This window comes from Carassius carassius, chromosome 5, assembly GCF_963082965.1.
Source record: "Carassius carassius chromosome 5, fCarCar2.1, whole genome shotgun sequence".
NCBI lineage: Eukaryota > Metazoa > Chordata > Actinopteri > Cypriniformes > Cyprinidae > Carassius > Carassius carassius.
In genome coordinates this window covers 26,012,354-26,038,497 of record NC_081759.1, presented here as the reverse complement: position 1 = coordinate 26,038,497, position 26,144 = coordinate 26,012,354, and the positions used below count along the sequence as shown (strand labels likewise).

The following is a 26,144-nucleotide window of genomic DNA, read 5'->3' as shown; positions in this document are numbered from 1 at the left end:
ATTTAAAATAATCTTTTAGAAAAGAACCAATTCCCTTATTAATAATTGTTTTACATATGCTTCCGCCTTTGAAATTATTCCGACCAAGATGTTCGTTAAAGATAATTTAATAAATTATGTCATGCAATTGTGCCTTTTTTTGGGACATCAACATTATATGCGGTATGTATTTTGGAAACAGAAATAATATTAAAGTCTTCTACAATATTTTTTTTTTCCTTGTAAACAATTCGCTCTGTCTGTAGGTCTATGGGAACCATTGGTCAGGAAACGATGTTCCACACGGACTCTTTCATGGCGCGGTCGAGATGTTTGTTTTCATTACCATCATATTTGTCTTTGTGGCTTACACTATTTCCATTAAGTTTGTGTATTACAGATACAGTCAGTTATTGCCACACTTACGGAATAAAATATCCACCCCTTTATACACCGTCGGAAACGCGAGTTTTTGTCCAACTCAAGAGAGGTCCAGCGCGCTCTCACGGAACTCGGAGGAAGACGCGCCGCGTGTGACCGCCAGCGAGACTCGAGCTCTGTTCGTCACTGCACATCCAGATGATGAATGCATGTTCTTTGCACCTACAATCTTAAAACTTGTTGAATCACAAGCAGCTGTTTATCTGTTATGTTTGTCGACAGGTAGGTTCACTAGTCCCTAAATAAAACCATAACCTGAATGTTTTTTCAGTTGTAATGAAAATTATTGGTTATTTATATAATATATATATATATTTTTACTTTGATCTTGCAATTATATGTTTTTTAATAATGCAATTTGTACAAATACTGTACTTTGTTCTGAACTGATTAAATCAATAAATAAATAAATATTTTGGACTGCTGAACTATTTGGGATGCTTGTATAAAATAAAGAGAGACGCTTAAAATCTTTCTGCAATGCTCAGGCAATTACAACAGTGATGGACTACAGCGCAAAAGGGAACTACTTGACAGCTGTGCAGTTCTAGGAATCCCATCTGAACATGTCACCATCATAGATGACAAGTAAGAGCAGCACACACAGGTTTCACCTTAAAATGTAAAATCATGTCATCATTTACTCACCCATATGTTGATCAAAACTTGGGGGGGGGGAGTTAATATTAACTGTCCCTAATATTATGTCTAAGCTAATTTTTTTGTGTTCCACTGAAGAAATAAATGAATATGAAAGAAACAACATGAGGATGAGTTTTTTTAAATATATAAAATTTTACCATCTTCCTCAGAAATCATCTGAAGAACTTTTAAAATGGAAATCCAGATAATTAAGATCATTAATTATCTTATGTTCAACAAGGTTGCATTTATTTGATCAAAAATACAGTAAAAGAGATATATTGTGAAATATTGTTACAATAAAAAAGTTTTATATTTATATTTTCGTTGTTTTTTTTTTCTAAAATAAAAATAAATATTTTTATTCTGTAAGGATGCATCAATTTTTTTTAAAGTGATAAAATATTTATATTTTAAATAAATGCTGTTCTTCTGAAATTGGTCAAAGATTCCTGACAAAAATGCATAATGGTTTCTACAAAATATTAAGCTGCAACTTGTGTGTATAAATATACATACGTATGTTGATGCAATGCCATTATGTGACAGATTCACAGTTTTTTTTCCCCCACAATACAGTTGCTTCTAATAAATTAAATGAATATTTCCATTAAGATAATATAGACAAAAAAATCAGCTACCAACACTGACAATAAGCCCTACTCTATTCTTAGTGTGGGTGTTTCATTAGTCCTCCAAAAATAAACGTTCAGGTCCCAGGAACACTCCACCGTTTTTTGAAATAGGGCTTATTCACATTATTTCCTACATTTAGATAGGTGGGCAAATGCATTTTTGTGTCAGTGCATGGATTGTTTTAGTTTGACTGGGTCGGCGTTAGCTTAGCTTAGCACAATGAATGGAATCCTTTGTTGCCAGCTAGCATGGCCTGAGTAAAAGTGATCAAAAAAAATAAAAAAACCCACCTAATTACTTCTTGTGGCCAGCGTATTCACAACGAGTACAAATAGCGATCCAGATTAACACTAGGCGATTTCCTAGGCAGATATTGACTTGGGACTATATTATGGGGAAGCACAGGCGAAGCACTGCTGCTTAGGCGAAGTACTGCTACTTCGGTGCAATAATGTGAATAAGCCCTATTTCAAAAAACGGTGGAGTGTTCCTTTAAGTGTGTACCACGCTGGGTCCGGCCCCTCCTCTTCTCCCCTGGCTGCCCTGTGAGCAAACAGTGGCAGGTCTACAAATGAAACACCTCCATTCTTGTCACAACAGAGGCACAGACAGATCAAGCTGATGTATGGATGCTCGCTCTGTCACTAGAGGACATAAAAGACCAGGCTGGGAGACTAAAGAGGGTATTCCTCCACCCGCCTGAGAACTCGATGCTGACACAGCCTGAAAAAAAGAGTCCATGTGGCAGGATTGTCTTAAATAGTCGATGTGATTCTACAATATCAGTTTGAAGATGTTATGAGCTCCTTCACATCTTAATCACGGTCGAATTTTCAGTGTTTTCCTGAATCATCAGCTGTTTTTCTCATTCACTATAATAACTGTCAGCTATATTACAGATTTCCAAAATACAGGCCGCCTGAAAAGTTTTCCTGCTACCCACATATTCCATCATTGCTTAACTGTGCCAGAGTCTGGCTAAGCTACAGATTGGCAGCAGTAGTCTTAAAGAAACACGTAGCAGTAATATGTAATTTATGTGTAATATAAAGTTTTTTATTGGATTTCTATTTCATATAAATGCTGTTCCTTTGAATTTTATTCTTCAAAGAATGCTGGAAAAAAGTTTTTATCATAGTTTCCACAAAAATATTAAGGAGCACAACTTTTTTCAACATTGATTATAGTAATAAATGTATCTTGTCCATTAAATCAGCATAATAGAATGATTTCTGAAGGCTCATGAGACACTGACTGGACTGATGGCTAAATATATTAAAGTAGAAAACAGTTGTCATAACATTTCACAATATTACTATTTTTACTGTACATAAACACAGCTTTGGTGAACATAAGAGTCTTTTTTCAAAAACAAAACAATCCTTAAGAACCCCAAACTCTGAATTTGTGTAAGTGCTGAATGCCAGTTGTCCCATCCATGGTTCATACATACACATACACAGGATAATAGTGATCTTGACTTAAAAAAAAAACCAGGCTTATCAGTGCTGTCTTTTGCAACAAAGGACCTGGATAGATGAGTTTTGCGTGCATTCCCAGTGAAAGTATCATGGTGATGTGTTCCTTATATCCTCAGTGCCATGAGGTTAGTAAGGCAAATGCTTTTATCCAAAGCAACCTACAGGTTATTTATTCCAAGGACAACCTATAGTTAAGTGCCTTGCTGAAAGCCACAATGTTAATGGGCTCAGAAGAAAACGGCAGACTTTTCTGTGGTGATTTTAGGGAAAAATCTACAGACAAGAGTGAGATAAAAAGGAGCTGTGAGTACATTTTGCGTCCTAATATTTAGGAAACACACAATGTGTTGAACGTATGGCAGATGTTCTAGTTCTGCTGAAATCTGTAGTTCTTTCTGTAGATGTCTTGACATACAGGGCCTGGCGATGGCTTGTTCGAAGCCCTGCTATGAGCTACTTCACCACCACCATACGTTTATATGTCTGTATTTTTGGTAACTGGCATTAGCCACCATTGGATGTTTTTATGTGACTCAGATGTTGTAATATCACCTGAAGTTCTGCCAGGCAATGTGCTGTCATTGCATTTATGCAAACCATCTGTGTGTGAGGGAGAGATCATTTTAGACCTGATTAAAAAACGGTGTCTCTTCACAGCATACTTCTACTGCTAACACCTTCTTTCAGAATGTTGAAGCATTTTCACTCATTTAATTTTTTTGTGCTGAATAAACTAAATCCTTTTTTATTCCCAAAGTCCCTAAATCCACATTTGGAAAAAAAAGTGTTAGGAAGTAATCCTTCAGCTTTTCAGATACCACATGGATTTGGATTTTAGCTTGCAGCTGGACTGAAAAAGTAATTTTCTTAATGTTTAGATGTTTTATTTGAAAACAGTGTTCTTTGATCTAACAAAGTTTAGTGAAGTTTATGCTTAAAATGTGGGAAAAAAATTGCCAGTGGCTTCAGAAAAATTAACTTTGGAACGGACTCTATGCACAATCTTTATTGGCTCTGACAGGACAAAACAATCTTGATATGATCCACCTTTACGCTATTTACATATATATAGTGTTGTCAAATGATAAATCGCATCTAAACTAAAAGTTTTTATTTACATAATATATTTATGTGTAGTGTGCATAAATACGCACACATATAGTATATATTTAGGAAATATTTACATGCATATACATTTATATTCTTATATTTTATATTATATTTAAACATATTCAATATATTAGCATACTTAAATCTATACATGCATGTGTTTGTATTTATAGATATATAATAAATATTCACAGCACACATACATATATTATGTAAACAATTTTTTTTTTTTTTGGATGCGATTATATCATACATTTTTTTTCTTCTATCTACACTATAGTAAAAGTCCATCCCAGTCAAAATGTGCATTTAGAAATAGGTTTTATAGTTATTGTAAAAGATTTGTAAAAGTAGGACAGGACGATAATAAACTCCAGACAGTTTATACTCATAGTCTTTAACTGGTCCAGATCCTCTGGAAATTATTGCAAGCTTCTTGATGAAATAGCATATGAAGGCATTTTACATGGGGATTTTTTTTTCATAAACTTTGCTTCAATGGGTTTTTGTTAAATGACATAAGCCAGAGTTTTCCTGTCCAACCAGGGAACGGCAAGCGAAAATATAATGCATGTGTCACAAATTCAAGTTCTCCCAAAAGAATTTGCAGAGTCATGGTAATGTGTTTTCCAGGCTGTTTTCCAAGTGCTGTGACTCACCCTGCCTCCAGCTCTTCCCTGCATGAATCCGTTCCTTCAGTAAAGTGTACTCTAAGCTTCCTTCATGCCGTTCGTCTTATCGTGCTTAAAGGCTGCAGAGCCCAAGAGGTCCCAAACACCATCGGTTGGCTGAAACCTTTCCACATTTAGAGTTTGTTAGTTCTTGGAAGCATGGAAAACTAAAGCATAATGGATTGACTAGCTGTCCCCTGAGTATGTGTGTGACTGATTGTTTCAGAGATTATACTTTTACTTGGACTGACATCTAAGCATTCCCAAATTTAAAGAGACAATATTTCCTGGCTTGTTGTATGATCTGACACTGCGATACGCCCTTGTTTTGGCTGCTTTGGACACAGATTTTCAAATTTACCTCTATTTGGGTCATCAGCTCTAACATATGAAGTTACTTGCAAACCCTGTGTGTGTGTGAGTGTGTGTGTGTGTGTGTGTGTGTGTGTGTGTGTGTGTGTGTGTGTGTGTGTGTGTGTGTGTGTGTACGAACCCTTTGTGTAACTGCAGGGTCAATGACCAGCCGTCTTGTTTTAGACTGCTCTAGTGGCGGTACGTGGAAGCAGGGTGTGTTCTGAGAAGCCTGGGAGTGTTTGTATGTGTGTTGACTAGGTCATAAGTATCATGACACCCACCTGGAGCTTTCATAATCAGCTGGCAAGACTCCCGATCCGCTTGTATCTCTCTCTCTCTATTGCTCGCCCCAGCTTTATTTTTTAACCTAATATACACAGAGAATAAACTTTGATCCTTTCTGACTCACTCTATCTTTTCCTGGCTCACCTTTCCCATCATATCTCAGTCTTCTTTAACCAGGAGCTGACACTGTAATCTTTCTGATCCTTTTCTCTAGTCATTTACAAGCACGTACACAAATACGCAAGGCTTTAATCTCACCAAAAACCCAGATCATGAATGACAATAAGTACAGCATAGATCGCTTCACTCTTAAATACTCTTTTCGGGGTCATCCTAATCTGTTTTTCTATTTAATCTACAGTATGTTACAGAATTGGCTGGAGATTCCAACCAAAGCATAGTTAACTGACAACTGCAGTGAACTGATAATGCATAAATTTGAAAGATGAGCTTCTGGGTCTTGTGTTTGCATAGCATGACCTCAGCAGACTATGGTAATCTCTAGCTTTCATGTGCACGTTTAAGCTTTTGTTTGTGTGTGTGTTTGAGCATCTGAGTCCAGGCAGGGTCATCTGGGCTCTGAGCTGGTTCAGGAAAGGTCACTGTGTAGTGATCAGGATTGGTGCGCATGCAGTGATCCTATTCATTCCCTGCTGTTAGCAGCACTGAACGCTGTTGTACAGAGAGTTCTGAACACACACACATACACACTCAAACGAGTAGATGAAGGTTACATAAGTGCATGTAGTTAGAGTGACAAAGACTTGTGGACTTTAGTCTCAGTCTCAGACAGCATGACCACAGACTGCTCACTCACTCACTCACTCACTCACTCACATACATTGTATGCAGAACTGGAAAAAACTGGTTGAAGCTCTTAGTTCATCAGTCCACCAGGAAACAAAGTTGTTTTTGCAAGGTGCTTGGTCTAGTCGCTTGATTTACAAAGTTACAAAGAGACATTCCATTTAAAATAATTCTTCCATTTAAAACAATTACTGTTCTTTTGGACTTTTTATTCATCAAACGTGTCTACAAAAATTAAGCAGTGCTTAATAATAATAAATGTTATAAATAAAGTCATATTCATTTCTAAAGGATCATGACACACAAGACTGGATTAATGGAAATTGAAAATTTTTTCCGCTTTTTGTCACAGGAATAAATTACATGAAAACAATACTGTGTTTTTAAAACAGGTTTGGTCAATATTAGGTATTTTTTTGGCATATTTATTTGTTTATAACTATTTTTGCCTATTATTAGATTTGTTTATTTTTCTACTTATCTAGTGATAACAGGAACATTTTGAGTTTCTTTCATCTCATAATGAACAGTTATCCATAATTAATTAAATAACGTTAATTTGACATTAACTAATCTGCTGATTTTTCTTTTAGACAAAATACAATTGATTTTAGTATCAGCTTATCGATATCAGTTAGAATTTTCTTTTCAGTGCATCCCTACCCTTATCGTGAAGAAAACGAACAGGCTTGACATTGTACGTGTTGATCAGACAGCCTCTTCCTGTTTCCTGTGTTTTAACCAGAATCAACTGCAAAGTGGACAGACTTTATGCCAACTCTCAAAGGTCTGAAATGTGAGACTGTGTAGACCTCATGAACTTGTGGTTATCATCTCTAATTATATCTACATAGACTTGTTTGCTGGCAATTTGAAGTTGTGTTTCTGATTCAGTGAATTGTAACGACATGCACAGCATATGTGAGTGTGCGTGATATCCATTTCATTTTACACTCTGATTGTAAAGTTTGGTTGTAACTTAACTTGTGTCCTCTCAGAGTGTGTCCTTGTGGGCTCTGAGCTCCTTTGGTCTCTCCAGTGCACAGCTGCACTGACCGCCTACACTCTGACTGAGGCAATGCATCATGGGAGTGCTTTTGTGATAAGAGCACATCTGAACACGCTCCACTGAACTTGTACTTAGTCGACCCCCACACTCTTTTTCTCTCTTTTTCTGTATTATTCATTGAGGCAGACAGATGTACTCTCCGTTTCTCTGAGCACAGACCACACAGTCCACCTGCCTGGCAGGGTGACATCAGGTTGGGTGCCTGACAGTTCTCTCTCTCTCTCTGTCTCTATCATGGGTTGAGAGCTTTCCGTCGGTGTTAGATTAGTTTTTGTAAGATTATCCTGCATGTTTTCCTTGAACTTGGTGGACATAAGTATGGTTTCTCAGGAAAGAGCTCTTGCATTTTCACAGATGCTGTCTTAAGGTTGGACTGTGTTCGACAGCAAATATTTTTTTCTTGTTTGATTTCAAATCAAATTTAATAATTAAATAATTAAATGTGACTTTAAAGAAATGTACTACTAAAGAAAATAACTATTATTAATATAGTAGTATAACAGCCAATTTCCAATAAATAGAAGAAAAAACATGCTAATGGTAATAATATGTTAATAAAATAACCATAATTCTGACAAAAAGTATATGATTAAAAGTTGCAATAAATAGATATTAAAGGGATAGTACACCCAAAAATGGAAAATTGTGTCATTAATTATTCACCCTCATAGGATGTTTTAGGAACACAAATTAAGATATTTTTGATGAAAATTTTATTACAAAGCTACAATAATAATTTTTGTTGCACAAAAAACTAAAATAATGACTTTATTCAACAGTTCTTCTTCTCCGTGTCACCCTAGCTCTATTTTGGACAACATTGTTTATTTTTAGATCAAATCACATGCATACGTCATGGGCTTTAAATTAAAAAAAAAAAAAAAAATTCCGCACACAAAGGTCTTACAGGTTTGGTACAACATGAGAGTGAGCAATTAAAGGTGCTCTAAGCGATGCCGGGAGTCGTAACTTCTTGTTGACATTCGAATTGTTGTCAAACAAAACAAAGGCTAGCTAGACCCTCCCTCCTCCTCATCCGCGCACTAACACCCCAAACCCCACCCCCAAATCTTTCTTGTCGGTTATTGGCTGTAACAGTTTGTTATGTTTCGTGGTGTGGGGTGAGCCCAGTTTGTTTTTCTTGTTGTTTGTGGAGCCTGTGGCGTCTAGAGAGACCGCATTTTTTTACAGTGTGTTCAGGGGAAAGGCAGTTAGCGGATAGTGAGGAGATGTTTGCTGGATGTGACAAAAAATTTTTGGCCTAAAAAACATGTGACATCACTTAGAGCACCTTTAATGACATAATTTTCATTTTTGAGTACTATCCCTTTAAGTCAGAATTATTATTAAAGTGTAACTAAACCCCTGCTCAGAGCCTGACTCCACCCACTGACAATATTTGAAAAATGCTGAAAAGTGGGCAGATCACAGCGGAGATAGAGGGGAAGAACCGAGGGCGGGGCTGAGCGAGTGCGGCGTGATCCTGAGACTCGCTGTGACGGATTGATTGACAGCTGCTGTCGGAGACGCTAAAATGGAGAGTGACTGTAATGACGCAAGTAGCTTTGCAACAGAGCGATCATTTGAAGTAGAGGACTTTTCTCCCCCACTTTTACCTGAAGTGGAGGGTGTCGAGGTGTCTGTTGATATCAATTCGAGCCGCTGGCTCAAACTGCGGTCTTACCTCCCGCACCGCGTCGCTTTTCAGCGCGAGCTGTGTGGAGAAGCCCATTTCCACCTCCATTGCATTGGAGAAGCAATCCCGTGTAAAACGCAGTTTGCACACTCGAGCTCTAGGCGGGAACTTGTGGTCTTCCAGGCCAAATGCATGCAACCACTGGCGCTTAATTTTAAAGTCTGCTGGTAAACTATGCAGTCCAGCAGTGCTGTAGCAACCAGCAACACACCTCCGTACCATCCTTACCACTGTACTAAATACAGATAAATCTATGCTAACTTGAAGATCTAAATAACTATATAATTGCTATGCTAAATAGATGCTATATTAGTCTATCCTGGTCGTTACCAATACTCGCAATTCCAGCTCCTGACTCACTACAGTGATTTTGATGGTTTTATACTGCCAAGGGCGTGGTAGCTCGTACCAAGGGGCGTGGTGAGCTGGAAACTGCTTACGTCACCTGCCACCGCTTACGTCACTTGACACCGCAACATCCAATAGGAAAAATCAACTGCAGTAGCCACCTTTCAACCATGAAGAGGGCAGCACTCACACGTTTTTACACCATATATTGTAGAATTAAAACACTATACTCAAATGTCAAAAAAGTTACTCGAATCAATGAACAGCACTAATAAAGCCCCATTCTTATACAACCCGAATTCCGGAAAAGTTGGGACGTTTTTTAAATTTTAATAAAATGAAAACTAAAGGAATTTCAAATCACATGAGCCAATATTGTATTCACAATAGAACATAGATAACGTAGCAAATGTTTAAACTGAGAAATTTTACACTTTTATCCACTTAATTAGCTCATTTAAAATTTAATGCCTGCTACAGGTCTCAAAAAAGTTGGCACGGGGGCAACAAATGGCTAAAAAAGCAAGCAGTTTTGAAAAGATTCAGCTGGGAGAACATCTAGTGATTAAGTTAATTGATATCAGGTCTGTAACATGATTAGCTATAAAAGCTTTGTCTTAGAGAAGCAGAGTCTCTCAGAAGTAAAGATGGGCAGAGGCTCTCCAATCTGTTTAAGGCTGCGTAAAAAAATTGTGGAAAACTTTAAAAACAATGTTCCTCAACGTCAAATTGCAAAGGCTTTGCAAATCTCATCATCTACAGTGCATAACATCATCAAAAGATTCAGAGAAACTGGAGAAATCTCTGTGCGTAAGGGACAAGGCCGGAGACCTTTATTGGATGCCCGTGGTCTTCGGGCTCTCAGACGACACTGCATCACTCATCGGCATGATTGTGTCAATGACATTACTAAATGGGCCCAGGAATACTTTCAGAAACCACTGTCGGTAAACACAATCCGCCGTGCCATCAGCAGATGCCAACTAAAGCTCTATCATGCAAAAAGGAAGCCATATGTGAACATGGTCCAGAAGCGCAATCGTGTCCTGTCGGCCAAGGCTCATTTAAAATGGACTATTTCAAAGTGGAATAGTGTTTTATGGTCAGACGAGTCCAAATTTGACATTCTTGTTGGAAATCACGGACGCCGTGTCCTCCGGGCTAAAGAGGAGGGAGACCTTCCAGCATGTTATCAGCGTTCAGTTCAAAAGCCAGCATCTCTGATGGTATGGGGGTGCATAAGTGCATACGGTATGGGCAGCTTGCATGTTTTGGAAGGCTCTGTGAATGCTGAAAGGTATATAAAGGTTTTAGAGCAACATATGCTTCCCTCCAAACAACGTCTATTTCAGGGAAGGCCTTGTTTATTTCAGCAGGACAATGCAAAACCACATACTGCAGCTATAACAACAGCATGGCTTCGTCGTAGAAGAGTCCGGGTGCTAACCTGGCCTGCCTGCAGTCCAGATCTTTCACCTATAGAGAACATTTGGCGCATCATTAAACGAAAAATACGTCAAAGACGACCACGAACTCTTCAGCAGCTGGAAATCTATATAAGGCAAGAATGGGACCAAATTCCAACAGCAAAACTCCAGCAACTCATAGCCTCAATGCCCAGACGTCTTCAAACTGTTTTGAAAAGAAAAGGAGATGCTACACCATGGTAAACATGCCCCGTCCCAACTATTTTGAGACCTGTAGCAGAAATCAAAATTGAAATGAGCTCATTTTGTGCATAAAATTGTAAACTTTCTCAGTTTAAACATTTGCTATGTTATCTATGTTCTATTGTGAATAAAATATTGGCTCATGTGATTTGAAAGTCTTTTAGTTTTCATTTTATTAAAATTTAAAAAACCTCCCAACTTTTCCGGAATTCGGTTTGTAGATCATTAACTAAAAAAAGTTGGTTTAGGGTTTAGTTACTCTTTAAGAAAAAAAAGTACAAAATAAATAAATAAAATAAAAACCTGAGATAGTAAGTGATAGCTATGAAAAAAAACAACTGATAACAGGCCATTGAATCGCTGAAAAATAATGCACACCTGAGGTGTTAATGCAGCCAAGAAGTGACTCTCAACAGTGTTCAGCACTAGCAAATAATAGTGTAGCTCTAAGTTTAACTGATTCAAAAAGGGGACGTTACCACAACCTTGCTACTGAGAAATGTCGTAGCTTTCAGGTCACAAACTATTTTATCGAAAAAGTTTATGTTGGGGAAGCACTGACAACAAGTTTCTGTGTCCTGTGTTCTTTATGTAATTATGATTTTTTAAACTCATTTTGACTGTTTATCTCATATTATTACTTTGTCATAGTAGGACTGTGTCATAACTATTACTTTTTATTTCATAATTCCATTTTTCTTTTTTAAACATTTTTTAATTTTATCTCATATAATTGGGACAGGTTTGAGTATCAGTGGCTTTATTATGACTTAAATGTGTACTTATTATTTACCAAAGCATGATTTGTTTTATGCTGTGGAAATGGACTTCCATAAAATAGCTATAAAACAACCAACATATATTAATATTTTAATAAAATGAAAGTGCATAACTACTTTGAACCGTAGTGACGAGGAGAAAAGAATGGCATTCATTGCCCACCATGTTTAATTATAAATTGATTCTGCAAGGAAATTAAACCGTGTGATTTATAGGCTGCAGGAAGAGGACAGAAAGTCAGGTCGGGTGGGTGTTGGGGCTGATGGCAGGTCAAGACCCTCAGAGAGATGAGCTCTGTTAACACAATTACCAAACAGCACTGCAAATCCACTGCCTGGCAAGAGCTTGTCATGGAAAACTTTGGGAACATTTGGGGTTTCTATGTCTTTTCCAAGGCAGAAACATGCAACTGATGTGTTCGCTACCATTTGTCTTGATTTTCTCTCCCTGCTTCTTTTCATCATAAAGCAATGTTCTCTGTATTATATCTTGGAAGCTGCAGGGCTGATTTGTGCCAAGTATTTGAAATTGTTATTCCATTTTAGTGTTCTAAATTTGGCTGAAATAAGCTGTTTGGCTGCTCCTGAACATCTAAATGAATGGAGAATCTAGCTTGAGCTTTCCAGCTTTCTGCACTAAAGAGCTACCGACTGATAAAAGTGCTTCTTAAACTCCATAAATCTGTGCAAATATGACTGCGAACCTGAGCTCATTTCAGTCAACTTGTTTGTGCCAGAAGGGTTAACTGACGTTCAGCAGTTCAGCGTTTCCCAGCATGCACTGGGGCCTGTAACGGAAAGGCCGCCAGGGCCCTCATGTGACCAGACAAAACAAACGCTGCCAGACCCCCCCATCCCCCCACCCCACCCTCTCTACACACACACACACACACACACCACCTCCTCAGTAGGCTAAAGTTCATCTGCTGCTTTCAGATGCCTGCAAGCAATTACACATCCACATGCAGTGAGCGAGCAAGAGAGAGAGGAGGGAGGGAGGGAAAGGTTACTATGGGGCATTTGACACTGTTGCTATAGCGAGGCCAACACTCTGCCTTGATCCATCCTGAATAAGGTCAGATAGAGCATGTGTCTCTTTCTTTTATTGTTCTTCTCTCTTTCTGTCCTATGTTCCCTTGTTCTTGGTTCTGGAAGGTTAAAAGTCTAATGTGTGATTTTTGTTTTACTAGCTGCAAAAAATAGTCCAACTGGGCTGGCCACGACAATGGCTCAATCAGTGGTGTTTGGGACAGGACTATCTGTTTTCCTAAATTCACCCACAAGTTTGTCATCATCAACTTATCATCATGTTGTATTGATGCTGCATGACTGTCTTTTTTTTACTTTGGACATTGAATGTGAAGTCTTGAACAGTATCCTGGCAGTTCCATAATAAAAAAGTGAAAGGGGTCCAGGTTGTCAAGCTCAAAAATGGCAAAAAAACACTATAAAAGTACTGTAAAAATTGCCAATATCACTCATGTGCTACATTTCATGTCTTTTGAGGTTATATGATATTTTTATTTGAAAACCAGACCACTGTGACAGACATGTGAGAGCCAAAGCAGTTTGACATCACTGATCAGAACGTCATCATTTTTTGTTGAATGCGACCTATGCAGTCCATTGAGAGCTTCTGCTGAGGGAAACATTATCAGTTAGTTAAGACTGGTCTATTCACACAAATGAAGACTTGATACTTTGTGATGCTTTGGGCTTTTCTGTAATTTGGAGCTTGACGTAACCAGTTCTCATTCACTTTTTAATTATGTGGGAAAAGAGCAGCTAAGATATTCTTCAGAAATTCACCTTTTGCATTCCACAAAGTAGACAATGTTATGTTGTATGAATTTAGAACTGTGTCACTGTTATTTAAAGAAGATTCTATTAATGTAAGTCAATGGAAGGTTTTTGAACTTGAATATTATAAACTTTAAAATGTCTTTAAAAAATAAAACACAAGGCAAAATTAAAGCTGAACGTGTCCACACAACAAAAATAATAATAATTTCTGTATATTTGTAAGGCTTGGGGTAAACAAATTGCCAGACATTTAATGCTGAGAGGTGTAAGACTATCAGAATAAACCCTAATGGTTGAGCGATTTAAAAATTAAAATTAAAAAAAAATAATTAGTGCTGACCTACAAGCTAATAATTGTACTTTTGCTTCAGGTCTGCTGCAGAATATATAATAAGACATCAATTCATGACAATATTTGTATAAAATCAACTTTTTCTATAAATTGTGTAAGATAAGCACATAGAAAGTCGTCCAGGCATTCATATCTCTTTTACTCAATATCTACTCAGTATCTTTGTACATGGCCATACTCTCATCTCCTCATATCCTAACTGCTACTGCACCCGTTATCTCCCAGTCAAAGCCTTTTCTATAGCCATCACATCATCTCACACCCACCCCACCTCACTCCTCCAGAGCCGACCCCATGACCCTGACCAGCATTTGATTTGTGTGCAGATCCATCACAAAAGAACAGAAACAACTGTCAAGCCCCATTGTGAGTATAGGAGAGGAGAGAGGGAGGTGGCCTCAATTCAATTCACACTGTTTCTCTCTATCTTTTTATCTGTCTCTGCCTCACTCTGACTTTCACTCCCCCCCTTCTCGTCTTACCCTGTGACCTTGAGCTGGGATTTTGCTGCTGGCTGTCTTTAACACATTCAGTGCCAATGGTATGCAATGCCAGCTCAACCCTCTCAGCCAATCACAATCCGCTTTACCCTGCCATGTCCAATATCTGACCACTGAATCAGTTTATATAGAGTGTAGATAGAGTCCTCTAGTGGTTTTGTTTGCCCTTCAGCCAGTCAGAATGCATGTTTAACCTCTTTAGCTTCTTCTCTTGCTTTCTCTGACTCTGTTTCAAAAACATGATGTTAAGCTACTGACATGAAACAATAACATTAATACTGTAATAATATTACTGTATTTCTAATCAAATAATGTAGATACAGTCTTAGAACTAGATATTCTTCTTTAGAATTTGGCAAAAATGCTTTGGATCCGCCTTCACTTCTCAAATACACCTACAATGACTAAAAATACTGTCTATGTAGGCAGCCTACTATGTTTTGGAGCGTGTGTCTCTTATTCTTGACCTATAGATGTTCTCTTTATCTTTCCACTCTTCTAATATTTGATCTTTTATAAAGGTGTCTACGACTAAAATTAGCTAGAGAACAAAAAAAACATGCGCTTAACTGATTGTCTACAGTGGGCGGCGCTTCTTCTGACCCCAATACATTACACAGCAGCTATGTGGGGTGTTCAAGTGAAAGTTGTGTGTGTGAGAAAGAGGAAAAAAGAAAGAGATTGATGCATGGCTCTTGTTTTCCCTGAGCTGTAGTTACAGATGAATGAGAGGGAAAAGCCCAGGTGACCTTTGATCCCAGATTTCAGAGAGGACTGTGGGATGCTTTCCAGCTGAGCGGGAGTGAGACTGTGGCAGTAAATCAGATAGAGAGACTCTCGCTCACCAGTGCAGCCCTCAGGCCAAAACCTGCCCTTCCAGGACCTTGCTGTTTTGTTGCAGCTGTGTGTGTGTTGGCCATAATTGCTTTTTTGCTCAGTCCAAATCAAACTTACACGTAGGACATGGACAGAGCTGTATATACACACACCCGATCATTATATATAATGCTACTCATTATTTGTGCTTGTGTGAAGACAAAAGTCTGTTTCCACACAGATGGAAAAATTGATGTGCATTGATAGAGAGAGCCTGTTTCTCAGCAAAAAGATAGTAATTGGGACTTTCTCCCAATGTGGCTTTATTATTTTTGCAGTGTCACTTTATATCTCGCAATTGCACATGAAACTGTATTTTTCACTTCATTGCACAATAACTTTTTTACTTTTTACTTTGCAGCAGAAACAGAAATGTAAAGTGCACACAAGTTGCCTACATGTCTCAGTTTTTCTTTTTCTCTGTAATAAAAGTGTGTGAAATCTCCATATAATGCTTTTGTGTTTTTTCCTCCTCTCCGTTTGTTCATGCAGAGAGCTTCCAGATGACCCCACGGTCCAGTGGAGCACTGCACTGATCTCCTCTCTGATCCTCAAACACATCCGAAACTACAGCATAAGTGTGGTAGGAAACTTCTAGTATGTTGATAACAACCTTACCCAGAAGACTGATGAGTATGTGTACAATTTAACATGACAGTGGTGAAGTTGAGAGCACTGAGAGGCCTTAGATCTGTGAAAAAGCAGAGTGCACTAAAAAATTCTGAAGAAACAGGAAACAAGTGTGTGCTTTTTTGTAGAACGTTCCCAAAGGATTTTTAAAATGTTTGTTTTGGTTATTATTAATAATTAATTGAGAAAGAATCAGTACTTAGACAAAAAACATGGTTGCAGGTGAACTTTAGCACTTGGCGAAAGATGAATATATAATCAATGAACATTTTTAGATCTTTCTAAATAGAAGCCATGGTTTACAGTGAATTTATAACAGCTGAGGGGTTCTGCTAGAAACTGCTTAGCTGTTATAAATTCACTGTAAACCATGGCTTCACAGGGCTTATTGCTCTTATAAAATGGTTATTCCATGTCCGTACTAAGGTTTCACAGAATAAAACAGAGCAAATAAAGTGTAAAGATAGAAATAAAAACAGTATTCTTTCACCAACCAATGTAGTTCCTCAGAAAACGTGGTTCCAACAAAATGGTTCCCGATCAACACACAGAAGTAAACAAAGGTGTATGTTTGTAGTGTCATTTACAACAGTTTCGAATGTGGCTCAACCAATCAGATTCAAGGACCAGAACTATCCATTTTATAATAAGGTTTTTAGTTAAGCATAAAAAACTGATCCGGGATCCAAGAAGCATATATAAAAAAAATTCTTAGCCCTAAAATCTATTGTTTCTGTTAATAAAAAATATTAAAACAATTAGCCTTGACATAACTATAGTCGAAATATCTTAGCCTATATGGTGGGGGGCTTGAAAAATATGTTGGACAATGAGTCAGAGAGGTTGAGAACCACTGATCTGAGCGTTTGCTGAAGAGATTTCCAGAGACTCCAGCTTTTCACTGTGCTTACTTTCCTATCTGATAGTCTTTCTCATGTGGTTGCTTTGAGTGAGACCTTATCAGTAAGATTAATTCACTCAGGCGAACTTTTCATTGGCCCCCTGAATTTAGCCCTAATTACACATGCTGTAATATCCCATAATACCACTGAACTCGGCTGAAGCAGACACATGCGGTTCCCCAGGGTCACTGCTGGCAAGCTAATGCACAGATATCTATCAGCCTGCACTAAGGACTTCCAGAAAAGATCCCCAAAAATACATGAACAAATATTTTCCCTCTTGCAACTCCTCTCTCTTTCTCATGTGCACTGTTAAGAGTTTTCTTTCTCCTTCCCTCTCCCTCGTTCTCATCCTGCATGCCATCAAATTCCCAAAGAACGCCAAGACTAGCATAAACAAGCCAGTAAACAAAACACTGTTCTTGCAGCATGACTTGGTTTACCTCCATCGACTATCATCCATAAGTGTTTATGCAAACACCAACTGATATCCTTCCTGCCAGACTTCCAGCTACACCAACACACCAGTCTGACTTTAAACCGCACCTCGCTATTTCAGACTGAATCCAGTGGATCTGCACACGGTTCCGCTGCACCCTTAATTTCATGTTTGATTTAAGCCGTAGAGGCTGTGGGGATGGAAATAATGATGTTGTGCTATTACATTACACTCCAGTTTGACTATGGCTTTCAGATGTGTGGGAAGAAAATGGTGGCCATCTTGTGCGCTTTACCACTCTCTCACAACACGCAGAAGATTGTAGGTAGGGCTCTATTACACAAATAGCCTCCTCTGATTTAAACAGATGTGCATTACTGCTGTTTGTACCAGACTTTGATTCCGATTCAAACTAAGTCTTTGACTCCTTATGCTTTACATTAAAATGTATATGTGTGTGCAGACATGTTTACCTCATTTTTCTAATAGGCAAGTGTCAGTAAGTGTGCTTGCATGCTCTTGATTGGACTGAAGCAGTGATTTATCATTTTAAAGTGTTATGTAAACGCCTTCATCTGAATGAAACCGTACCAGTCCGATTTTTGTTTACATGTAATCAAACTAACAGACACAGATAACGGAATTGTAAGCATGGTTTCATCCAGCATGTACACGTTATTAAAACTAGGATTGGCCATCATCCGAAAGACAGATTTTATGTTTTAAATATTACAGACTGGTGGTTAAATTTCACTGTAGCTCGATTATTACCATGTATGTAAACATATTTATATTCGGTCTCTCAGCTATTCACAGCATTTGGATTTTTCCTCCCTCTTGTTTATGCCAATAGTCTCTTCTGAAAGCTGACTCACTCGCCTTGTTGTGTTTGGCACCAATCTACTTACCTGCCACAATCTATTATTTTGTCAACCATATTTTCCCCCACCCTTGGCACTCTCAAGCTATGTGCAGCAGCCGCTTGGAAAGCACCCATTCCCAAAGACAGAATCCCTCGTTTGGTGACACAGCAGACGATACACAGATAGAAGTGTTTCCACACAGTTCTGGCAACAACTCCCACCAAGTCCATTGCTGAATCTTCAAATTACTGTTTTTCTTTGGCTTGTGTTTCATCTTATTTTCAAGTTCTTTTCTTTTGCTTGTTTTTTCATCTTGTGTTCACCTTCTCACCCACGTTCTTCAGTGGGAAGAAAGAATGCAGATGGGAAAAAAAGCTTTCAAGTAGGGGTGGGTGATATTGCAAAAGGTTTTTTTTATTTATTTTTTTCAAGAGATTCACAATTTTATCACGATTCTTTGTCATGTTGGTTTTACTATTTTGCAAGTTGTCTGAGCAGTACAGCAGTATATATATATATATATATAGAGAGAGAGAGAGAGAGAGAGAGAGATAAAATAATAAAGAATGGCAGACATTTAGGCCAAAGTGAGCGAATATTAAAATATTTCCATTATTTTATCTTAGTTATTAAAAAAAAGTAAAGTTACACATTACAAAAGCATATACTGTAATATACCATTAAAACAGTGCTTTTATTTTTCATTGAATGATCAAATATAAAAATAAAAACACCATATACAGGTCACTGTATGAATTATACATTGATTCTTATTAGAACAATATAGTGAAATAATTTCCAGTCAAAACATGTTTTCTATTTGTATATATTTAAAACGTAACCAATTCCTATGTTCACAAAGCTGAATTTGTCACATAATTCTTCAGAAATAATTTTAATATGCAGATTTAATGCTCAAGAAACATCTATTATTATTATCAGTTTAAAAAAAAGTTGTGCTACATAATATTTTTGTTGGAACCTTATTTGTTTTGATGAAAAGGACAAACATTTAAAAGAACCACATTTATTTGAAATATAAATCTTTTATAACGTTATAAATGCATTTACTGTTACTTTTTTAAAATGGTATGCATCCTTACTGAACAAAAGTATTAATTTCTTTCAAAAAAATTCTCTTATTCACCCAAACTGTAGTGTAGGTTAAAGTATTGTTCATTGTTAGATCATGATACTTTGTTCATTAACAAATATAAACAAATTATTTGATTTATCATTCTCTGTTTTATGTCATGTTTTCGCAGTTACTGACATTTGATGGCAGCGGTGTGAGTGGACATGCAAATCATATTGCCATCTACGTGACCCTCAGGTAACCTTATGCTGATGTCATAATGCAAGAATTAACTCCACAACAACAGGATGTGAGAAGGACCTGCAAAGTAAAAAAAAAAAAGTTGTAACACATTCTAAAAATAAAGCTACAGTTAAAATAGCTTCAACAAGAACAGAGACTTTCTGACATTACATCAGCTGTTTGATGTGTACATATTGTTACAGTTTCAAAAAGGAAACAACCTCATATTGCTTATTTAACATGACCCAAGTTATTTTTTATTAAAGGTAAGTTAAACCAAGTATATTAGGATCCAAATGAAATGGCAAAGAGCTGATATTGCCCGCATACCCTGCTGAACAGTCTAGCATCTCAGCTAGTTATTTTAGCCTCATCAGCACAATGTTTTTTTCAAACAGTTTTACCATCTAGATTTGGCTGATAAACGGCAAGACTGTATTAGCCCACAAGTTAAGCTATTACCAAACCAGATATACCCAACATAAACCAGCCAGGACCAGCATAGACATACATACTGGTCTCACAGTAGGATGGTGTGAAGATAGTTCATGTTAAATCTGAACATGCCCAGGCTCTTTAATATACACTTATATTTGGCACCATGTAGAGCAGTGAAGTTGAATGCAAATGCACATTTTAAATAAAAAATGACATACAATTCATTTGGATCTCTTATTTTTGTAGAAATTGTGAGGGGTTTATAAAACTATAGTTGACAAATAATGGCTCACATTACACACATTCCAGCAGAGCAGCAAAACACTGAATCAGTTCAGCAGGAGAGGGAATCCAAACCATTGGTCTTGGATCAGACAATTTGTTGTTTAAGTGTTTGCAACAATTCAGTGTGAAGCCGGACTTTGCCCCATACCTTCATGCTGTATGAATCTCAATCCTTTCTTCTGCACTAGGGTATCAAAGCTTAGATCATTAATACGGGTGATAAAGGCATCCAGACAACAGGAGATAAAGCTTTCTGCTGGTGTGAGGCAATGACTTGCATGAAGCTTTGCAGTAAAACAGCCAGAACAAACAACGTTCAGTTGTTGAGCAATGTTTGGTTTTAAGAAACCAAGCCAATCTTTTCGGACATCTGTCTCTTCTGGGCTGTTGTAGATGAATTTATTTGTCTGTGTGAGAAGGAGAGCGAGAGGAAGCAGTGGTGAAGTTGGCGCTGGGACTGGGTCATCTCGGCTGAGCTCTGGGCCAACACAGGTGGTGTGACTAGGAGAGCCAGGCCATGACAGACAGTTCCAGGAACTGCATATGGATTTAGAGCTCACTCTAATCTGAGAAAAACCCAGACCTCAGGAAGTGTGTGTGTCCTTAAAACAAACACACACACACACACAGAATAATGGGAGGAAGAGAGACTCTTCAGTTTCGGTATTCAGAAATCTTAATGCTTTAGCATTCCAAGACATTTTGGACAATGCTTCGCTTTGTGGGAAGGCCCCTGTCTGCTCCACCATGAATGTGACCCAGGTCCATAAAGACATGGATGGATGAGTTCGGTGTGGAAGAATTTGACTGGCCCAGACAGTGCCCTGACCTTAACCCCATCAGACACCTAATATATATATATATATATATATATATATATATATATATATACCGGTATATATATATATATATATATATATATATATATATATATATATATATATATATATATATATATATATATATATATAGTAAATCTACATCCACAAAATGCTTACAAAAATGCTTAAAATTCTGTCAGTGCCGCAAGACACAACATATATATAATTTTTTTTTTTTTCATTTTCTGAAGTATTTACATTTTGTATGGTCTGTTTATAAGGTTAATTTATTTCCTCATTGAGAATTAGTTATTAGAGCATATGCGCTTATGAGTTTGGTGTGTTACTTTAATCATATTTGGGTGATTCTCCTTCATGTCTTTGGGAACAGGCATCTAGCTTCTGCAGGAAGACTACCTGAAGGTGAGTCTCGTTTTAACTATTGTTTTAATGATTAATTATTAGTAGAGTAAGTAAGACTAGACCGTCTCCTTCACATCTTGCTGGTATTGTTTTCTAGGCAAAGTACTCCACCCACTGGTCACTTGATTAAGTACACTCTAGAAAACACTTCCGGTATACTTCCTCGAACATTTTCCCAGAACAGACCTCTGAACTAGACCAACCCTCTCTTACTTCCGAGCAATGAAATGTCTGAGGTCACAGTTCTTCTGTGTCTCCTTTTTGTCTAAAAGCAAAGAATGATGAGGCTAAAACATCTGATAGATTAAAGCAGAAGCAGATGCGAATGAAACGGTCAGTTCATGACTCAGACCACTAGGGGTCGATATGCTCTCACACAAAGAAGTGTCTTATGCTCAGTGGTCTAATGATAAAAATATTTATTGAACACTGTTCTTTCTGACTCCTTTCTAATTTGACACGCCACATTTAAAAATCGTATTTGACACATTAAATTCCCAGCTGAATTTCTTTCTCAGAGTCAGTCCAGCCATACTGAGGACAGGTTAGTCCTGTTGATCCAGTGTTGTCCATCTGCTAGATCTGACTAGATAGATCCTATTTTACATAACATATACTCAGTCAGCCTCTAGGCCCTAGTGTTTCTTTAATCAGCCAGATCTATTTTCTGATGACCCTGTCATTAACTGTCAGCATTAAGTAGTTTATTCATGCCCTTTATACACAACTATTTAAAAGTTTACCCTAAAAAATTACTAAAGCTAATAATTTAGACTCTAAATCGTGTAATCTGGATGACCGAGCTTTCCTTATGTTGGAGGCATAACATACAGTAAAGTTCCTAATAAAACCTTTAACAGCATCCCAGTCTGTCCTTGGGTCATCCACAGAGCCTTTATTTATATTTACAAAATCTGATAGTTGACTTTGAAAACTTGGTTGTAAATGCTTCATCTCAGAGTAGTGAGGTGTTAAAACGCCATCTAGGGGCTCGAGCTGGATTTGAATTTAACAACACAGAAGCAATCACTGCATTATGGTCAGAAAAAGCCACTGGTAATAAGTTAACAGTAACAATATTATAGACCACATCTCTAGAAGAAAAAATAAAGTCAATTCAAGAGGAAGATTTATGTCTTGAAGAAAAATAGGTGAAGCCTTTAACACCAGGATTTAATACACGCCAGAGATCCACCACCCCAGTATCATTAATCCAGGAACATAAAGCCTCAGAAGCATATTTTTGTCCTGATCTATCAACTGAATAGAATAGCACCTATTACGAATTTGAAGTCAGAGAGCTATGGCAGCACCTTAGTGAGCTGTTCATAAAATTATCTTTCAAAAGTATTAGGGGCATACATTAAGACCAAGGCAACATTTTAAATTTCTATATGAACTTTCGCAACTGTTATTCTGCCTTTGCGATCTGCCCAAGTATCCAACAACTTAAAGCGCAAATTGCGCTGACATATGATTGCCACCCCTTTCGATGTGTTTAAAGCTGACGAGCAAGCAACTACCCGGTAAAAGCGATTAATCGTGCGATTTGTATCCCTTTTTAACAGATGAGTCTCTTGTAGGAAGGCTATATTAATTCTTTGTTTCCGCAAAAAGTCCAAAACAGCAACTCGTTTCACTGGGTTATTCAGGCCTCTTGCATTGAGGCTGAGAATATTCAACTTGGCACCATCAATCATTTAAAAAGTAATAGCAAGGTAAACTATGCAGTAAACAAGAAAAACTAACTTTCCATAGGGGAAAAAGATGGGGAGGAAATAGGAACTTCTCTGGTTCAGGCTTTGAAAACCTGTTCAAAATCCCAGCTTAAATCAAAAACTTCATGATAATATCGGTTTACACATGTGAAAACTCTCCCATTCCTTTTTTTTTAAACACCCATCATTGAATAACTGTACAATTTTTTTTTAAATATTCTTTGATTAATAGAAAGCTCAGTCAGCATTTATTTAAAGAGGAATCTTTTGTAACATTATAAATGTCTTCACTGTCACTTTTTGTCAATTTAACAAATCCTTACCGAATAAAAGTATGAATTTCTTTAAAAAATAAAAAAAAGAATTTAGTTTAAAGAGTCCCTAAAAAATGTAATTTAAATAGAAGAAACAAACATATGAGATGCAGGTCAACCTATTAGTATTTTGTGAATACAGTCTCTATGAAATAATTAAATCATAATATTATAATAAGAAATGGCTGCAAAAGCCATAAAATTGTCCAATTCATTGATGAAAGATGTGGAAACCCTGCACTAAGTTTTAATTGTATTTTTTTTTTCTATCTGTCTGTCTGTCCCCACAGGTTGTCAGATCTTGTCTCTCCACTCCATCAGCTTACTCAGAAAGTACGTGTCAGTCCTAGAGTTGCCGGTCAGCTGGCTCCTCCCCTCTGATTTCTGCTGCATCATTGGTTGGAAAGAGTATAAACGTGCCAAGGTGCGTCATCATTCATGTTTAAACAAAGAGCTTAAAGTCTGATTATACTTAATGACCCCTGAACTAAAACAAGACACCCTGAATCAGTTATGATCAGTTATGACTTCCAAACTTTACAATGATTCAGCTGTTTTCAGGTGAATTCCCAAATACATCCCAAAATTATGAATACAGAGCATTCATAACTTGCGTGCATAACTGAAAAGCTCCTTCTCAAAAAACAGTGACTATATTGCAGATCAACACATTGGTACTTTGAACCTTTACTGTAAACATTAACTAACCTTCTGAAAGGTTCCTCTGTCTGACCTGCCGAAGCCTGAACTGGCTCTACCAGTCTGCTTCCTAACAGTATCATGCAGATGATAGCATGTTCAGTTTGTCATCTTGAGTCAGGTCATCCACTTAATTTCATTAAGTTGTATTAATATAAGAAATGTATAAGTCATATTAAAAAAAGATAAAAGTCCTCAGAGTTAGCTACTCAAAAACTGCATGTCATTGCTCTAGTCTTAAGGTCTGTTCATTTGTTCTCTCCTCTTCCTTCCTCAGAAAGCCATGCTCTGTCATCGCTCTCAGCTGCTGTGGTTCCGCCGGCTCTACATACTTTTCTCACGCTACATGTTTGTAAACACATTCCAAGCCATCACCGTGGAAACAAAGAATGTGAAGATTTATTAGCTAAGACTGTCTTGGGCACTGTTCCTGTCCTGAAGTTATGCACTGATTTTATTTTTAAATAAAGGTTTACTTCATGTTTCTTAACTTAATTCCTAATAAGATGTCATTAAATTACTATACAGTGACAGCATATATCATTAAGGTTAAGTCAGCATATCCAAACTGCATACACTAATGGAGAACTGCTGCCACAAAGAACCTTAGAGAATGTTATACCAAACAATACAAAGTTCTGAAAGCCGGATTTCTGGGGAGGTTTAGGTTTTGAGGAGTTAAGCGCTTTAGTAGAGTTAGTTAAATCCAAAACACAGATTGCGCTGTTGAGTATGCAGGGGATGAAGGACAAAATGTGATTCTGTATATTGTTTACCTTTTCTGTTACTGTTGTTATTGGACTTTGTTTCTGTTGTTATTAGATTTATTAAAGTAGAGTTCCAAGTAAAGCACTGGTCCAAATGGATCAATAAGTAATGTACCAAATCTTATGATTCAGTACGGTTTCAAAACTGACTTGTATTTCTGATTTCTTTGAGCAAAGTCTGAAACTCTGTTAGTATATGTTCTGTGATGACTTCAAACTTATACCACTGTAGAGCAATGCAATAATTTTGTTTAATATAAATTTGATAAAGAGAAAAAAAGACTGATTTTTTTTTTATAAATACATTTGTATTATTTTTACTCTTACCTGACACCCACAATACAAACAGACATTAACATAATACAAACATATATCATTCAACAATCTTCAACAAATATCTATATTGTCCAAATAAACAGCAATTTGCATTTGCCCTGAAGGAAATCACAGAGGCCGAAACATGTTGGCATGTTTTTAACGGATAGCCGAGTTTAAATAAAGGCTTTTTAATTTATATTCCTTGTGAGTGCCTCAGAACTACTGTTTTTTTGGGAAACATTTTGGATCTCCTAGCTGAAGAGCACCAGAGGAATACATCTCTCAACACCCAAGTAGCACTCCTAGTAACTCATTCAGTTTTGCTAACTTTTTGTTCTATGATATGCAAGTTGGTACATTTCTTAAAGGAAGAAATATATAATTTAGGAGGAGTTGATGTGTTCCTTCTAGACTAAAATAAGCTATTTCATCTGTGTATACCGGTGCTGTGTATACAAGATGTTTCATGAATATTGTTGGTACAATTTCTCAGAAAATAAATATTGTAAATGTTTATATCTGTTAAAGTTTGATTCATGGTGTCACTAATATATCAATAAAACTGCCTTGAGAAGTAATAGGGTACAATTTAGTCTTAGATCTTATTCGGCCAATAGAAACAGTGAATCATGTGTCTGTTGTTTGTTTTGACATACTTATAGTCTGAAGCTTCCACACTTTCCTCCCAGTTCTGCCCACAGAAGTCTTCT

The 26,144-nt window shown here is 37.2% G+C and overlaps 2 protein-coding genes across 2 annotated transcripts in view; one reads left to right on the top strand and one right to left on the bottom strand.

The window, feature by feature from the left end:
• LOC132141079 (nuclear receptor corepressor 1-like) overlaps positions 1-506 on the bottom strand; it is an 87,382-nt gene extending 86,876 nt beyond the window's left edge. Inside the window, exon 1 of the mRNA XM_059550274.1 lies at positions 406-506. The gene's annotated coding sequence lies outside the window, so the exon portion shown is untranslated. The remainder of the gene's footprint in view (positions 1-405) is intronic.
• On the top strand, positions 271-25,743 carry LOC132141080 (N-acetylglucosaminyl-phosphatidylinositol de-N-acetylase-like). Its single transcript, XM_059550289.1, has 7 exons — positions 271-642; positions 909-1,008; positions 15,992-16,082; positions 19,599-19,666; positions 21,587-21,618; positions 23,941-24,074; positions 24,627-25,743. The coding sequence occupies exons 1-7, from the start codon at positions 309-311 to the stop codon at positions 24,753-24,755; spliced, it is 888 nt and encodes a 295-aa protein (XP_059406272.1). The 5' UTR covers positions 271-308; the 3' UTR covers positions 24,756-25,743.
• Positions 25,744-26,144: the final 401 nt, after the last annotated feature.